Raw genomic sequence first — 19,027 nt, 5'->3', positions numbered from 1 at the left:
GAACTTGAAGATGTTTCCTTTCACAGTCATTGCAATATAATTTACTCATGAGAACTGGAAGTAGAACTCCCTCTGACCATCCAGACTCATGTCCTTGTCTCATGCATGATTTCCCCACCAGTTCTTTCCTTCCTCTCCCAATTTCTTTGTTTTATTAACTAAATTTGACCATTTTTTTTTCTATATTGCTTTAAAAGAAACAAAGGCTTGGGATATGAGTCATTTGGCAAAGAACACAGTAGTTGCATTTACTCTCTGGCTTTTATTTTCCAGCAGGATTAGAAAAGCCAACCCCAATGTTGGATTTGCCACCCACCTGCTTGCTCCAATGCCACCATGGTGGCCTGCTCGATCAAGTCCCGCTCGATGAAGCTCCTGAAGTCCTCGCTGTACACGCTCAGGTCGGGCAGCTGGAATGTGTAGATGGGCATCTCCAAGGGGAACTGCTCGTTGCTGCAGTCGTTTGCTACATGTGAGCGAGCAAGGGACACTATGGCTGAGCTGGCATGGGAAATCCCCCTGGAAAGACGCTTTTCTGTGGAGAAACCAAAGAGAAGATACAGCCTGTGCCACTGCATTAAGGGCTAGCAATGTCAAGGCTGGTGAACGCACATTCATTCCACTAGGAATTTATTTGCTCCCTTTTCAGGTTATTTCCCTACTGTAAAAGATTGCTTGTTCCTTTTACAGGTCCTCTTGGCAAGCCAGAGGAACTTGACTTTCCTTCTAGCAAAAAATATGAAAGACAAATATTCCTATATAAATTTTTCTTGATGTATCTTTAGTTTTCAAAGATTCATTGGAAGAAAAATTTATTGACAAACAAATGGTAATCAGTTAAGGTTTTGAACTCCTAATTAAAGCTTACTTTAATGTAACTTATCACTAATAGTGTTTTTAAGACATCTCAAATCATTCCTTTCCTTCTGATGGAAGTCAGCAATTTTAAAAAAGCTTTACTGAAACTCCTTAGTACTGCTGCTATTTCCTGTTTAATAGGAGGGAAGAGCCAGCAGGAGAAGGGAAGCCCTTCTGTTCCTTTTAATGGCTGCACAGAAAGCCATCACTAGGCTACTGCTATTACCTGCCTACATGACAAGCTGTCAGACCTGCAGATTTATTTTGGTGCAAATTACAGCTTCTTGACAAATTCATAGGAAAAAATTGCAACCCAGCAGTTGGAAAGAGAGAGAGATCTGAAATAAAACCCATAAGAAGTCTGCAAACAAAAAAGCAAATTCTAATGCTTATCATCTTGTACTGAAAATTAAGTGTTAGAGGCAGTTGATTACTTTTTTTTAAGGTTTCAATTTCTGTTCAGCAGGGGATAGGAGGCAGTTTCTGTGGAACCATAAAAGAATGAAACTTTAAAGCTGAAAGTTATTCATAGTCCTCATACACCATGAGTATTCACACACTGTGAGTATGACATACAGATTTTTAAACCTTTTTGTTTGTTTGTTTCAGTAACCATAGAAAACGATATACAAGAGTGGTCTGTGACATCCTCTAATTAACTCCTTTCATGAGTACCACAGGACTGCTTGGGGAAAACATATTTTACTTTAATCACACATTCAAAAAAACAACTTGTAGAACTGAGACAGAGCTCACAACCACCAAAACATGAAAAATAGGGTCTAGAAGCAGCTCTGAGCCCCGTGACAATGACACAGCTCACATGCTGCTGGCACATGGCCTCCTAATCTCTGCAGCCAAGCACACCTCCCAGGCAGACAGGGTAGAGACCCACCTGTCCCCCCAAAACAGAGGAGCTCTTACCTTGGGCAATGTCATCCTGCCTCTGCAGGCAGGGCCTCTCAGCCTTGGTCACCTGGAGAGGCTGCTCTGGCTCCTGCTGCTTGTAAAACCTGCCCTCGTTGAACACCTGGGGCAGGTTGGCCGTGTGCACCTGCCGCAGCTGCTCATAGTCATTCAAAGCTGCTGTCAGGTCCCAGTTCTTGCCTGCAAAACAGCAAAGGAACCATCTGCTCACCTCTGTCTGGGCAGCAGCTACCCCCACCACCCTCCTGGGGCCACCCAGCCAGCCTGTGGCATCCCAACACAGCAGCACTGTGGGAAGAAGTGTCACAGCCAGCTACCATTGAGTAAAAGCCACCATCCACTGCCCTCCTCTCATCCACAAACCCAAAATCTATGACACTGTATCACAGGAGGTGATCAAGGCTGGGACTTGCCTTGCTCAGATTCCAATCAAATGGCTTCAGAAATAAGCAATTTAGTATGAACTCTGAACCCCACTGAGAGGGAGCAATAATTTGCAATTGTGTGGTTGTATTAATAATAAATGATAATTAGGAGCAGTGATGAAAAGACAAGAGTGATAGCCCAAAAGAGTGAGAAATTTTTTTATGTTTAATTTGCAGAACAGCTAGAATGCAAACACAAAATACTTTAGGTCCCTTTATCTCATACATGAGAGAGAACTTGCTCTCTTAGAGATTATAAAGGCCTTTCAGAAAGCAGGCAATACAGGAGAGTGTTCCATAACAAAACCTGCAAGAAGAGAATCAGTCAGTGTGGTTCCATGTCTGTGGAGCTGCTTGTGGAATCTGTCAGCACAGAATCCCCTAAAGGATTTGCTTCCACTTCAGCACATTGCTCTGATCAGCAACCACAGAATGCAGGCCAATATCCAGAGATGCACAAGTCTGTTTAGTACAGGTGATGAAATGGGACTTGTCATTCTTAAAAAAACATGAACAACACGTTGAGATGTCTGCCTGCTATTTTCAGAACAATCCTGTTAAGATAAAGCTATGTCCACCATTCTCCAAGTACTTGTTTCTAATTTTAAAATAAAAAATAAGAGAGACCCTACAAGTTATATGAGCATTCCACAAGCAATTTTCCTGGCAATTTAAAAGTAACCTGATTCTGACTAATACATGATTTATTACACCACAGAAGGTTGTCATTTTATGTACTTTGAGAAGCCACATTACCTGAATAGCAGTTAAAGATAGCTCGTCTCCTTGGTATAAACAAGTAAGTTAAGTACAGTACAAAGCAGTTTTAAACAAATAAAAGAAAGCCTTTTACTGTTACAGTCATATCTGTGATGAACAAAAACCTAACTGAAGAAGGGGAAAAAATAGCACAGACAGCTGATACCTATAGGTAACTAAAATTACCTCGGGTTTTGAAGTACTAACAAAATTCTGAAAGGAGAATAGGTATCATTGAGCAAGAATGATATCTATCTCCTGAGCAGACTATAATATAAACCACCATGTGAGCCACACAGAATTGTTCTGTAATGCTGTAATTGCCTATTAGAAAATCTGTAGGACAAAATGTAAATTCACTGAAAATTGTCAGAGATACTGGAACAAGAACTTCAGCTATTGCCAGCATTTGTTCACTAAAAATCCCTCGTAGAGTGAATGGCTGTAATCCAGGCAGGGCTCTGCTCTAACTTAACACACATCCCAAGTATAATTCAAAAAAATGTAGCTTTCAACAAACCCAGGACCCCCAGGAAAACCTGGATTCACTGAGTACAGATCCCTGAGTATTAGACCTGTAGCAGTGGAACATGGACAGCATTTCTCAGGGCATTCCCTGCAGTTCCCCTGCTCAAAATTTTTTCATATTCAGATTCTAAAGCTAACAAAAATCCCAGTGCATGTGCTGTAAGTGGTTGTTGTGTGACAGGGCTTTGATGTATGTAAGAGGAAAGCCGAAAATCAGCAGACTCAGAAATCCCACTGGCCTCAGTTTTAAGCCAAATGCAATCATCTTATATAAAAGCTCTGTCATAAAAATTACACTGAGCCTTCAGAAAGCAGGCTCACAGTGTGTTGCATTTAAAACTGGATTGCACAGGAGCTCCTGAGTTATGCTGCATGGTACACTGTAGCAACTGTAACAATCTGATTGCTCCAAACCAGCACCAACACAGTAGGTTTGCAGGAAAGGCTTCTAGTTTCGAATGGCCAGAGAACATCAGTCAGCAAAAAAGCTGGAGGAGCACAAAGTTGATAGAAAACACAGGTAGTGAAATAATGATCAGGGTGCTGGAACCAAATCAACTCACTGACTGCACAGAAAGAACACTCTTACTGAGCAATTGCTTCCTGAACAGCTACATGTGCTACACGAGTCAGCAGGTGTGCAATTTAACACTCAAAGGTCTCTTCTTTGAAACCAAGTCCTTCTTGTTTGGACCAAAAACAACAAAACATTAAAAATAAATAAATAAATAAATAAATAAATAAACTGAACTAAAAAGTGCAGCAGAGTAAGGAAGAGAAGATACACTGTGGTGGTTTTAATGTCAGAGATAGCAGACGCCTACATAAAAGGGAAATTCAAAAATAAACACAGCTACACTGTGAAGTTTCTGCCCTAAATAATGGTTCCTTGAATAACAACAGGAGGCATTAGGAACCTGAAGAAAAAATAAAGATTAGATAAAACAATATATGGTCTAAGTAGCCACTTAACCATTTTTGAGTTTTACCTCAAACTACACAAACTACATTAGAAAAGGGTTAATAAACTAAGTGCTAAAGAACAGCACAACTAGGATTCATCTTAGAAGCATTGATAAAATTATAGACTCAAAGAATGGTTTAGGTTGGAAGGGACCTCAAAGATTATTTGATTGCCATCTTGTCAAAAGCCCCTCTCCAGCTCTGTTGGAGCCTTTTCAGGTATTGGAAGGTGCTCTAAGGTTTTCCCAGAGCCTTCTCTTCCCCAGGAGCCCAAGGGTGTCATAGCAAATGTGCTTCAGTCCTCTGAGCATCTTCATGGCCTCCTCTGGACATGTCCTCAGAAGTCCATTGGGGGAGCAAAGCTGGATGCAAGCACTCCAGGTGGTGTGTCACAAGGGCAGAGCAGCATGATATTATCTAGACTTTGGGTTTTTTGCTTGTTTGTTTTGGCTAAAACATTATAGCTTAGTGGGGTTGTAATAGTTAATAAATCTGTTGTCTTTCACTTTTTAAATCAGGTATAATAAAAACCAAGAGGATTTTATCATTAATTAGTAGGAAAAACAAACATGCAACTATTACACAGTCCCCTCACCCCCCAAGCTTTCAAATATCCACCCACTCCATTATGTTAAAAAGAACATTTAAAAGGGCAGCAGAAATTCTTGATTTAATGATAAATAAAATGCTGGAAAGGATGAAATTTGAGATGGGGAACTAGAAAAGATCTAAACAGTAAGAACTACAATGAAAGGCAACCTGCAGTGACAACATGTATAGATAGGACTTCAGCAGAGGAAATGTTCACAGAGACAGGAAATGCTCCTGGGGTGAAACAGGACCAATGGACCCTATGGGATGCAGCCATTAATGGGACAACATCAACTGAGTGGGCAACATGCTAACTTTCAGTTAGAGAAGAATAATCTGAGGAAAGCACTGAGCATCAAGACAGGATCTATGAAATGCACCTGTAAGTGCAAATTGAAGGCAACACCCAAGGCTAATGCAGGCTAAGTCTGTTCTTACAAACCAACTGCTAATAATGCAATCCTCAAGTTCAGTTGAAATGCAGGCACTTCTTCCTGTTTGGCATGAAGTAGATTAACAAATATTTAGAGGCAAAAGGTAAGAAGGACTTCAGATGAGCTTTTTTCCTTCTGAAAAACTAATACAAACAATTAGGATAAAATTAGACCACATGCTTTAAAACAGGATTTAATTTTGGTCAATGTTCTCAAAGGAAGATAATACAGCAAGGCATTTTGTTAGCACATGCCTTGTTTTCTGCTAGAATGCAAAGTCACTCCAAACTGCACAGGCAGCTGGAAATGACAGCTTTGCTCCCTGTTTAATGAGACATTGGTAGCAGCTCAGCTTCCTCTTCCCATTGCCAAGCCATCCACAAGAGAACTAAAAAAGGAACCATCTGAGGGAGAGGAGAATAAGAGACTATTTTTGTGGAGTTAGTTTTGTACACCCAATCACATGACAGCACTGTAAATGTCTCTCTCCCTCCCTATGAATTACATGCTTTTCTTTGAATTCTGCCTGTATACATTGTTCTTTGAGATGTCTCTGTACTGCAGTTCTGTCTTGGTCCATGGGGTCAGTCACCCTTCCTGCTCACATTTCATGACTGAAAAGCCAATCTCCCAGTTCCTGAGTTCATGTTCAGCTATGTATCCCTCAATTAAATGCTGTAAGCATCTTAATAAATATGCAAGTCCAATATTAGATGTTTATACCACATACCAGCCATTAAAATGTTATATAACTATTATTTTTTTAAATCTCTTTGCCTCTTCATTTCAAAAGTAGAATGGACATTTTCTGAAAGATACACATCAAGCACTAACAGCAGAATGCTTTCTGAGATAGAGAGACAAGCAGCTGTGCTCAATAAAAAGCTCAGCAGAAGAAAACTGCAGGGATTTTACCAGCAGGATAGGCAGAGGATAGAAACATCAAGGGAGCCAACATTTAGGACAGCTTCTGGCAATGCAGAAAATCTATATGCAGTGTATAGATTTTTAGCTACTTGCACAAGAGTCAGTGTGTGTTTAAATCACCCACTTGCAACTGGGATGAACAACACATATTGGGCACAACTGTGCTGTGGATGTAGCAGGACATAATCAAAGCAAAAAAAATACTATGTTAAAATAATTGCATAAGGTATCCTTGATTCCCTGCAGGATAGTGAAATTGAAGAAATTTCCCCCAAGGATAAGAAATAGCATTTGACTTTGAAAAGGAGGTGTTACTCCATAGGAGCACACTGAAAATTCAGTCTGAATAAGTTATAAAAACAGAACTTTTGAGTGGGTCAGAAAAAGCTAAGGGCTACAGGGTCATAGAAGATCTGACCAAAACTTGTGATTACATGGAAATGAGGGTCTATACAAGCTTTCTTTGGCTCCAAGCTCACTGTGACCATCATTTTTAGGGCTAAGAACAACCAAACCCTGAAAATTCTGGGAAATATTAGTCTACAGCTGTTTTTGAAGTTTGATTGTAACTATGGACATCGTCATTCCAAGGCCAAGTACAAGGCATTGGCACCATGGGGTGGGGGGGTTGCTCTTCTGAATATTGTTTATATTATTGTTAAGAAGTTACTCCATGGGTTTCAGTTCTGCTCACAGAGAACTGACACACTGTGAAACTCAAAATGCTGTGAGGGTGGCAGTCCCTGTTGCAACTTTTTTAAACAAATGAGAAACCACTCCATCAATTACTGTCTCCCAGCACAAGGTATGACCAGTGATAGAAGCTGTTACACCAAATGTAACTACAGCCAGAAGTGCTGAAATTATTGTCTGAGCACATTTTGTTCAGAACTAGCAATAATCCCTTTTACTTTGAGAAATTCCTGTGTAGGAGGACATTATTTGGGGCAGATGCATATGTCTATTAGCCTGTCAGAATAATTAGACTGTTTATTGCTTATTTCTTTGTTAGTATGTTCAATGTTCAATCTATTCATCTACAGAAATGAGCAGTACAACAGAAAGAAACCCTGTTTAATATTTATTTGAAAGCATTGCTCTTTAGAGAAAGGAAAACAAGGTAAGTAACTCTTCTGAAAGACCTCTGATAAGTAGGAACCCTTTGAAATTTTGGCAATGCTCTATCAGCAAAATAACTGATGATCTGTCCTGATATAGCTGAGAAAAATCTTCTCATGTTCTTTTTCTAAAAGACCATCAGACTAAGACAGACTCTAGGCAAGAATGACAGGTTGATCAAATCAGTCAGACAAAACAGAGGGCTCTTAAATATAGCAAGCCTATGCTAATATTCCTTGCTACGCATTCCAAGATTTTATTTCATGTATCAAATTACTTGGGAAATGCTGCAGAATTGTGTACATCTCTGTGTTAATAATCTATCATGCCTTATTTCTGAAAAGCCCAGAGTAAAAGAAGAACTTATCACAAAATGAAAAACTTCTAGCACACATAAAGTGAAAAACAACTCTTGCAAAAAGGAGATAGGTAACATGAGGTATACTTTTATGTCTGCTGTAGCTGTTCAGTTACTTTGATTTAACACAATTTCTTAGAGTACATTAAGATAAAAAATATAAAGCAAACCCCAAATCTCTCAGGCAGCAGGTCCAGTACGGAAGTTTCAAGCCCCTAGAACCACCTTGCAATTTACAGTTATCATCTACTCATTTCCAGCCTCCCATCTTCACAATTATTGCTAACCCAGAGAAGAAAAGAACAAACCCAACTATTATGAAATGCTTTCAAATATCAGCGGTGTCTTTCCACTTTTAAGCCTATAAACCTAAAACAACTACAACTGTTTTTCTGATACAGCTTCTCAGTTGTTTTTCAACCTAGCCACTGGATTCCCATGCTGTGAAGTTCAGGTATGCATATTAACTACTGGGACCCAAAAATACTTCTGGTGTCCTCATCACTGTACAGTAAATCTTTTTCAGACTAAACTTCAGACTAAACACAGCAACGTGAGAAACTTTTACAACTACTTTCAGGCAGATGAATGTGAAAATTCAGCTAAAGTTTCCTCCCTTCTCTCACTGGCACATAAACATTTAGGGCTTGACTCTTGGTAACTCCAAACACAGCAATCTAATTCTAAGAAATTTTCAAGAGTTTTCTTAAAAACACCTGCCTTAGTATAATCTATGGTTAGCTTATTACAAGAGCTGACTTGGTAAAAATACTAAGAAATGTGTGTTTCCATAGAGCAGAGCTCTCTTGTTATGACTGGTTCTCAGTTTAAGCAAGCAGTGAACACAGGAAATGGCTGTGTCCCAAAAGCTTACCTTCTAGTAAGTCTCTTGCCAGACCTGGTTCTGCCCCTGTGGACCGAACAAAGTCTGACAGGACTGCATCCATATCAAGAGTCATGTGATCATTCAGAGGTGCTGCCAGACATGCAGCAGCAGCTGGATTCACTGGCTGGCTAAAAGGTCTCCATCTGTCAAGGAGAAAGAGAAACAGGGTTTAGAATATACTCCCAGGTGATGTAAACCACATTTTTCCTCTATTCCCTAAACAAGACTATTAAAAAGCTACAACATACTAATTGTAGCATATTAAAAAAAAAATGCATTTGTCATCCATCTCTCCCTTAGCCTAGAGCTACTGATCACTCACACTGGAAGGTTTTCTCTATCTTAATATTTCATATTTTTATTGATTTTTCTTATGTGCAGCTCATAAACAGCTTTGCTACTTGACTCCAATTCAGCTAAACATGAGATCACTTAATTAAAAGTACAATCACCAGATCATTGTCACTGCTCATAAACTGAGGTTAAGCAAGGATTTAAATGTCTAGAGCTCTTTTGCCTTACTAATACTAACACACACAGAGCAGGGCTTAGGATTTTTTCTTTTATTTGCCTTGCCAATACAGCTTCTGTAATTGACAGATTCTCTGCTGTGCTGGGTCTGGCTGGGATGGAGTTATTCTTCTTTCCTTTTCTAGAACTGTGGCTAAACCAGTGTTCATAATGGTTAATATTACAGTAATTTATAAGGTTTATTTGTTTTATTTGTTTTAATGGCATGGAGATTTTCCTTTAGCAGCAGATGATGTTTGGCTCTTGCTTGCACCACAGCTACAGGGAAATAAACTGTGAAGGAAACTGGAAACTAATTAATTTCACTGTCCCCCACACGAAACAGTCCTTTCCTACTTCATGTGTAATTACCTGGTCATACTTAGCCTGAAAAATGGAATGTGTTTGCTTGCTTAGACATTGCCTTTTTCTGCAAGAACATATACCTGCTGCAATGCAAACATCATTTACCTTCTGCCTCAGGATGGTGGGGTCCTTCTTAGCCTCATCCATGGGGACTGGCCACTAAACCCAACTTTGTCCAACCAACTAAAAGTTTGTGGGATATAAAATCATAGAATCATAGAGCTGCTAGAGTTGGAAGTTACTTTTAAGGTCACAGAATCAATGATCAAATCCAACCCACGACCTGACACCACCTCAGCAACTACACCATGGCACTAAGTGCTATGTCCAGTCTTTCTTTAAACATCTCCAGAGATGGTGACTCCCATCTCCTCCCTGAGCAGCCTGTGCCAATTTTCATCAGGAAATTCATCCTGATGTCCAGCCAGAATCTCCCCTGGATACCTTAAAGCCATGTGCTCTTATCCTGTCACTGTTGCCTGGGAGAAGAGTGACACCCCTCTCACCACAATCTTCTTCCAGGCCAGAGTAATAAGGTGCCCCTCAGCCCCTTTTTCTCCACACTAAGCAACTCGAGCTTCCTCACAGCTCCTCATCACACCTGTGCTCTGCAGATACCAATTACATGTTTTTCAGGACTAATTCTACCCACTTGACACTCTTTTACCTCTACACTGTACCACACTGTATATACTATTTATACAAGTGTATCATTATGTTGATGCCACATGAGGATTGCAGGGGAGGTGATTTTTCCCCTCTATTCAGTCCTGGCGAGACTCATCTGGAGTATTATGTCCATTTCTGGATCCACAACACAAGAATGACATGGACATATTGGAGTGAGTCCCATGAAGGATCACAAACTACAGTGGACCACCTCTGTGCAAGGGAAGCACTTCTAAAAGGTAATCCTAATGAAGATGTAGCAATAGAAGGAAATCTGGAAATACTGAGAAGACTAGTTAAAAATGAATACAGATATTTTGGAAAGAACTACCTTAATGGATTATGGCCAAATTTGACATCTAAGCTCTGTCTCAGCTGACTCTATTCCAATGCAAATGCAGGACAAAAATGCTACTTTTATTTTTAACAAACACTCATACATAGATGCATTTTACTCAACAGCACTATTATGTACAAAAAGAGCACCAGAAACTGAACACAACTAATTTCTCTAGTGACAAGAAAGAATGAAATGAATCTTAGCCAGCAGGATGGAAACATATGGATCAAACTCAAGAAACCTGCCAGAGATGATACAAAGCATTGGTGCATTTCAGATCACCACCAGAAATGACTCAGTAGTATAATGAGTGTTAATTTAAAATGCACCAGCTGGGCACTCAAGTACAGTCATTGTGTGGGGGCTGGAGTGGTCATAAGTTTGGGGAGCTGAAGTGTATATCAGCTTGGAGAAGCCAATTCATGAGTTGTCCCAGAATCAGCATTACTTTAGTACTTCAATAATAAAAAAAGACACCTTTTTCAAAGAAAAAGACAAGACCAAACTCAGCATTTATGATGTCACCATCGCCTCAAAATTACCACACAGAATCTACACCCTGGAAGCAAAGAGCAGAGCTGGCAGGATCCTCTCTGCATTTGAACTAACACTATTTTTTCACCATGGAAGTTGTTAGCTCAGCTCTTTAGAATTTAGATTTTAAAAAATTCAAACAAAACAAGAACAAAACCCAACAGAAAAGTCTTAAAATGTTATCTTTGCCAGAAAACTACTTTCAGCTGTGAAAACCCACTGAGATGGAAGTGTAAAAAGCAAGCAAAACCAAAATAAATTATAAATTCTAAAGAAGGCGACTCAGAAGGTGACTCAGAAGGCAGGTGGCTCTCAGACCCACTTCTCCCCAGACAGATTTGGTCTTGGCCATCAAAACACAGAAGACCTTGGTCTTCACTCACTTTTTGGCCAAACTTTTTCCCTAAAAAAAAAAAAAAAAAAAGACTCTTATTTCTACAGTGCAAATACAAGAGGCAGTGAAATTGGATAATTTATTTTATATTATGTGAAAAATAATTTTAAAAGTATGTAAAGAAGAGATACTGATTAATTTGGAATGTTAAAATGGGCAAATAGGATTTGACATCAATTTAGTACAATCTCAGTTACTTGAAGAAGAAAAGAAAAAATGTATCTCTCTTTCAAAGCTGAGCCATACTTGGAAGTAAACAGTTTTCACCTGAATCTAAATTTAACTTCTTCAAAAATCAAATAGCTTCACCCAGTTAAATAATATGAAGGTTGTTTGTTTTTTTTCCTAAAACATCCAGAACAGACACAGCTGACAAAACCAAAGTGAGAAACAAGGAGAAAACAGCACACACTGGACAAATCCTCAGGAAGACAGAACGACTAAGCTGCAACTAAGACCTTTCACTTTCCTAATTTTCAAAAGATGCACAGTCTTGGTGCTCTGGGAAACCAGTGGAGAGACAGCCAGCAATTGAATTAAACCAGTTCCCCCAGGCTGTTTTTAAAGTTTGAGACTCTGAAAGTAATTCTTTCTGATAAGCCACAATTGATGGGAAAAGCCATAATTCTACAATCTTAATATTATTAAATTAAACCACTCTTTATTAGGTTAAACTACTATTCAAAAATCTATAATTAAAGAATCAAATTCAGTAGAGAAGATTTGTTTAGGAGAAGAGCAGCTTTAAGGGAAGTGGTAGTTAATGCAGGCCACTTAAGAAAGTGGAGATGGTATTTTTTCTGCTAACTGGATTAAAAGGCACTAGTTAAAGAAGCCAAATCGATGGTAATTACCTAAACAAAAGGTTACTGTGAACTACACCTGATGGCAAAGTGGGCATTTATATGTTAAAATGTGGACTCTCAAAACACAGTAAAATTACAAGACAGCATTTGGTGAGGGCTATCTACCTTCTCAAGTCTAAAATACCAGAGTTTTGGAACAAAAGAAAAACAAAAAAGACAAAAAGTAAAAGCTCAAATCAGACATTATTACTAAGGTTTTATCTACACAACAGAACTCAGGAAAATTAACTCAATTAATTTAATTGGATTTGTCTATATCCATGAAATTCCTTTGCAAACACTTTCTTTTGCAAATAAAATACTGGCCTTAATTTGGTTTGTCTTATCTTGCATTAAGTGAGTTCAACTGAACTCACTGGAGACCACTTTAATTATGAATAGGAGAGTGCACACAGGGACCTGGTGGGACTTAAGCTGCCCTCTTTAAATTCCTACATTTAGTTGATTTGCATCAATTTTGCCTGGTATCTTGTGTAGACAAGTCCTGAACAGATACATTAGACATAGAAGTGGAAAAAATAGAGAAAGAAATTATGCTGAAGAATCCTCAGCTCTGTGAGAACAAAGAAGAGCTGTCCAAGAGAACTGTTCAAGTACTTCAAGTCGAGTTCTAGGATAAATACCATCAAGGTTCAGGGACCAACTAGGAAGCATTTTAAAAATGCAGCTGCATTCCAATTTTCAGGAATGTTATTTGTCTAATATTTGCTTATATATTAAAATTATTTCAAGCTAGAGCTATAATGAAGGCCACAACTAAATTATCTTTAGATGAGGTTTTTACAACTGTATTTTCATGGAGCTTCAGAGGGTTTTCACAACACCATTTTTCTTACTTGAGAGTGATTATATTCTCAGAAGGAAAAAATGTCACAGATAAACAAGAAGTCCATAGAAACAGGAGTCCTGAACTGGAATAAATTAAGCAAGAGACTTTTCAGGTAAGGATCTCCTACATCCCTGCATCAGTATTTTTTCAGGATAAAACACCACCATTGCTCGAGTATATTTTTTCAAACAAGAAAACATGATATAGATAATAAGATAAAACAAGATATGGAGAATGAGTGTAAGTCAATTACAATGTTTCTCTTATTTTATTCACAAGGGCCCTCATGGTGTGGTTATTGTATTCTAACAGAAAGCAGCTGTGCAAAGGATAAATGTAATGCCACTGAAACAAATTCCTTGATTTTATAATCAATTCAAGTATTAATTATTCTTTTATCTATGAGAGGGATAAAGAAGTAGGCAGTATTATACTGCACTGGAAAGATGATAATTAGGCTTTCAGATATTAATCTGAGGCCTCTTCTTAAATGCAGTTTCATTAAATAACCTGCATCTCCTTCACTAGAGTATATCTCCAAAGAAGCAATATGAACAAACTAGATTGCTTCCTCATTTGGAATTATTTTCTCCTCATTTTCCTCATTTATGAATTTGTCCCAACACAGCAAGAAGATCTTACACTGAAATACTGAATATCTTCCTCCAAATGCCATCTTTCTAATACAGAAGGTATGCTGGCCAAACCTCCAATCTTAACACAGCTTTCTCTCCCAAAACACATCTATCATGCACTCTGCCTGCATAAAATTAACTTCGGTGCATGAAAAGCATGCATTCTGAGCAGGCATTTTTGGATATCTCTAACACGGAGTTTCGGTATTTTTTTCCAAGCCCACTTGGGCCTGCGGGCACCACGAGAAGCCTTCGGCCCCACAGCCACCACCACCAGCCGAACCCCCTGCAGTTCCCTACACTTTGAGCTCTTGGCCCTCCAGTTCCTCCACTGCGACGTCTGAAATCAATCGTCATAGCAACAGCGGGCCGAGCCTTCATTCGCACTGCGGATCAGCTTCCCGATCAGCTGCTGCCGCCGGGGCCTGGCCGCACTGCGCGGAGCCGGCTCCTGTGGGGACCCCGGCTGGCACCGGGGCGCGGGCGGGCTCGGCTGGCCTAAGCTCAGCCCAGCTCTGCAGCTCGGTACTGAGGGGACACCGGGGCGCGGGCGGGCTCGGCCTAAGCTCAGCCCAGCTCAACTCTGCAGCCCGGTACTGAGGGGACACCGGGGCGCGGGCGGGCTCGGCCTAAGCTCAGCCCAGCTCAGCTCTGCAGCCCGGTACTGAGGGGACACCGGGGCGCGGGCGGGCTCGGCTGGCCTAAGCTCAGCCCAGCTCTGCAGCTCGGTACTGAGGGGACACCGGGGCGCGGGCGGGCTCGGCCTAAGCTCAGCCCCACAGCCGGCTCCTGAGGGGACCCCGGCTGACACCGGGTCACGGGCGGATTCGGCCCAAACCCAGCCCAGCTCTGCAGCCCGGTACTGAGGGGACCCCGGCTGGCACCGGGGCGCGGGCGGGCTCGGCCTAAGCTCAGCCCAGCTCTGCAGCCCGGTACTGAGGGGACCCCGGCTGACACCGGGGCGCGGGCGAGCTCGGCCTAAGCTCAGCCCAGCTCTGCAGCCCGGTTTTAAGGGGAGGCGCAGGCAGGCTCAGCCCAAACCCAGCGCAGGATCAGCTGAAGCTTAACGCAGGCTCAGCACAAGCCCAGCCCAGCCCCGCAGCCCGGTCCTGAGCGGGAGGTGCGGGCAGACTCAGCCCAAGCCCAACGCAAATTCAGCTCAAGCCTAACGCCGGCTCAACCCAAGCCCAGTCCAGCCCCACAGCCCGGCCCTGAGGTGAAGGTACGGGCAGGCTCAGCCCAAGCCCAGCCCAAGCCTAACGCCGGCTCAGCACAAGCCCAGCCCAAGCCCTGCAGCCGCTCCCCGCCTCCTCTGCTCTCAAGACCCAACAGCTGCAGCTCAGATTAGCGCTCCTGGGAAGTCTGCTGGGTGCCGAGCCGTAAATAGACACGCAGCTGATTAAAGCTGCCTTTAAGCAAGTGGTTAATTTGACTTACAATAGACTTTAAATAAGAATTCCTTGAGGCAGGTGTTGGATGGGTGTTATGCTGCTGGTTTTTGGTGAGGAAAATAATCCATTTTTGCCACAGTAGAAGGTATGAATAAGCAAAGTTTTGTCCCCTGAGAAATCTGAAAGAAAAAGAAGTAGTATATTAATCATTACACTTCTGCTATTTGAATAATAATAACTGCCAAAATAGACTTTACCTTAGAAGCCTAATAGATACTACTCTTAATACAGATAAATTACCACATACATTAATTTGCATTAAGAATATTACTTGGGCACAACGCAGACAATTAATATAAAAAAGAATTATGAATGTACAAAAATATCCTTATGGCTCTCCTACATGAAAATGGCAACCTGCACTTGGATTTTTTTTTAATCCTAAGATTCATCAAATACAGCTTTGAAAGTTGAAGCAATAAACTAATGAAGAGATATCCAGGAGAAGACTCAATCAGGATAGCCACTCTTTTTTGATGAAGACAAAGAGAAGTGCACATGAAGAAAGAAGAAACACCATTTCATGTTTGTTTTTTTTTCAATGCATATTAACAAACAATGATTGAAACGTTTTTATTGTTTTATTCAACACACCTGCTGCACAGAGTAATAAACACTTCCAACACTCAGTCTACTTCTATTGAAGGAAGACTCAACTTACGAGCTTCCAGTAAATTTTTTTTATTATATCACAATTTACCATTTAAACTAAAATAAAAATTATTCCATTTAGTTTGCAGTTGTAAATGCTGTAATGGTCAGGGAACAAGGACACACACATAGCTCAGCCCTTTTCAGCCTTTCTCACACATGCATTGGAGCTTCAGCAGTTTAAGATGAACCCTAAATACTGCTTACTCTGCTGTATTCCCCAAGAAACTGAAGAATGCTCCCTATATGATCCCAACTTGGTCTGTGACAAACTACACAAAGATATAACAGCTCAAAATAAATTATCATGAGATATGAAAAGGTTCAGGATGGAATTTCAGTTGCAATTATTTCATCATTCTAAGCACAATTTTTGGATTTATCTTTTTACCTTTGCATGGTCTCTGCAACAGCTTCTGTGTGAAGTTAACAAAGAAAATGAAATGCAGACTGAAGATGCTACATACATATTGCAAACCAAAGAACTCAATCTCCAACAGGTCTTTTGAAGGTAAGAGTCAGGCAAAATCAGCTGAGGCCAGAGATCAAAGATGTTCTTTGTTAAGAATGAATATCCAGAGTAACTCTCATTTTTCCATTACTCACAAAGAGCTGAAGAGGCTTCCTTCACTCAGTTTCTAGAAATACCTCGATTCTCTCCCCAGACTCATGCACTGCTTGTTCTGAACTCAAAAGGGGTTCCATTTCCCACTTCTGACACAGGACTCAAATACTTCCTACAATTTTCTCAGCAGCTTAGGAACAGCTGCACAGTGCTGAAAACCTCTGCCAATATTCTGTTGATGGTGGATCAGCATCTCCCCAAGTGTGAGCACATCTCAAGTGTGTGCTTGCTTCCATTATTTCTGTTACATGCACACTGAAGTTGCTGTAAGTCCAGGCATAAATCACCTTCTGTAACAGCTTTGTGCTTAGATTCTATCAAGACTTGGCTTCTCCTGTGCAAGTTCTACATTCAGTACAAGGCCTTGCCCACTGATCATTGGTTCTTTGCAATTATTTAATTTAGCTCAAGCAACATGTGAGGGAAAAGATATCTCTAATAATAGGGAAGCAATAATATTCAAGAAATAATAATATCACCAGCAGGAAGAGGTTTTCATTATAAAGATGGCCATTATTGGTACCAAGGAAATGATAATTCTATTCTAGCTATGGAACTGTGTCTATCTGTGTCCTGCAGATGTCTGTGTTGCAAACTGTGGGGGGAAGAATGCAAAATTTGACATGCAGCATCTGTCTACAGCTTGGCTACAGAAGATCCACGAGTAGCTAATGTTTTGTGTTTTTGCAGATCCCTGTGACGTTGTCATTCCCCAGAGTAAGGCAGCACCTTAATGATCTAACTTTCAAAGGCAAGTTCTTGAGTACAGTCTGAAATGCTGGCACAAACTCAGTTTCTTTTTTTTTTTCCTGAACTTTCATCACTTAATCTCTTTATAATCACTTCATGAGAAACACCTATTGCTTTATCTATGTCCTAAGCCTGTAGAGTCTGTCATAAGTTACTGATAAAGGAAAGGATTTCTTCTCCTGCTAGAAAAGAGTCTTACTGTGACCAGTGTTCTTGCATGTCAACACATTTCTCCTCTTCCCAGCTTATGCCACTTTGACTCAGAAAATGTGTGCAGTGGAGTGAGCTGACAGGGATAGGAAGGCAGAAGCTTAAAGGACATCAAAAGTGTTAGCAGTATGAGCTCTGTATAAATAGTCTTACTGATACAAGTCTCCAAGCATCCTTTATCTTCTTGTACACAGAGATTAGAGGAAAGCTCAAATGCTTAATTGTATGTCAAGTGCACAGTTGGTGATTAAGGGTTCAGACTTTAAAAATGGAGTCTGTAGCACATCCATGCCTTGACAGAGACAATTCAGCTGCTATTTTAAACACAAGGCTTGACTGTCTGTTACTCTGCACGTTACATTGCTCCTCACATCAAGGCAAAACACACAATGGTGATTTTTCCACATTACTCTTCAAAATACTGATCCACTCAATTGGTTCATCCCACAGCTTCAGTGACAGACTGATGAGAAAGTTCTCTCTCTTACAAGAACCCTAAAAATAGCAGCAGGATTGAACTTCTGAAATTCAGATTATTTATAAGAAAGCAAGTCCTTGTAAGTCCTTAGGTGCACGTAAGGTAGAAAGAATAGCAAGCTATGAGCAGGCATTTGTGTAATGTGCTGGAATTCAGCAGAAGCCAGAATATCAGCTCAGTGTGTGCTGAGCTAAATGAGCTCCAGCAGGGAAGAACACACACACACAGTGCAGCAAAACAGAACTGGGTAATTTCCCCCCAACCCTGAGACTCCCACTCTTATTTCTGTGAAACATGATGTTCCTCATCACGTATTTAGTTTTGAAAATGAAACTGAGAAGAATAGGAGATTTAATTCCTTTTTGTCCTAAAAAACCCCTATCATTTAATATCATCTCCAAGATTCTAAAACAGCAAGAGATAAATGAGGAAATACAGATTTGAGACATGGCATCTAGAATGATTCATTTCACAGCATTTTGAAGATACATAAGTACAGCAACTGTGTGTTAACTTAGTAATTGAAAAGTCCTGCAGTAGGAAAGCCATTTAGTGAAATGAATGTGAAATTATCTAGTATTAAGAATGGCTGTTCATCGAATTTTTTTAAATGAATGCCCTAAACAGTAAGAAAAATTCCTCTTTCATTTAGTAACACAGGCTTAGTTTTCTCTAGCCATAAATAAGCTGTAACTACCTCTACAGTTATGATTTTTCCTGTAATTCAGGCAATATGAAAAATAATAATTAATAGGAAATATTCAGGCTAAACAAGGAGAACTAAAAGCTGATGAATCAAGGGAAGTGTGATAAGGAAGCATGCAGCAGAATTGTACACACAAAAAATGCAACAGCAACTGGCAGATATTCTAAGTTTAATGTTAAAATAGCCTAATTTCTGACCAAGTTCATCAGGATTAATTGATATTCAGCATCTCTAAGAA

At 40.2% G+C, this 19,027-nt stretch overlaps 1 protein-coding gene across 4 annotated transcripts in view; it reads right to left on the bottom strand.

The window, feature by feature from the left end:
* The window catches only part of OTUD7A (OTU deubiquitinase 7A), a 77,420-nt gene that overhangs the window by 19,258 nt on the left and 39,135 nt on the right, over positions 1-19,027 (bottom strand). For 2 of the 4 annotated variants that reach the window (XM_056499541.1, XM_056499543.1), the window contains exons 5-8: positions 15,356-15,488; positions 8,764-8,918; positions 1,783-1,965; positions 317-535 (exon numbers count right to left, since the gene is read on the bottom strand). In XM_056499541.1, the coding sequence (XP_056355516.1) occupies positions 317-535; positions 1,783-1,965; positions 8,764-8,848 (487 nt within the window). In that variant the 5' untranslated portion in view covers positions 8,849-8,918; positions 15,356-15,488. Of the gene's footprint in view, positions 1-316; positions 536-1,782; positions 1,966-8,763; positions 8,919-14,218; positions 15,075-15,355; positions 15,489-19,027 lie in introns of those variants that run through there. The other 2 variants (XM_056499542.1, XM_056499544.1) reach the window with 1 other exon arrangement.

This window comes from Oenanthe melanoleuca, chromosome 10 (assembly GCF_029582105.1).
Source record: "Oenanthe melanoleuca isolate GR-GAL-2019-014 chromosome 10, OMel1.0, whole genome shotgun sequence".
NCBI classification, from domain to species: Eukaryota; Metazoa; Chordata; class Aves; order Passeriformes; family Muscicapidae; genus Oenanthe; species Oenanthe melanoleuca.
This window is presented reverse-complemented; position numbering and strand designations above follow the sequence as displayed.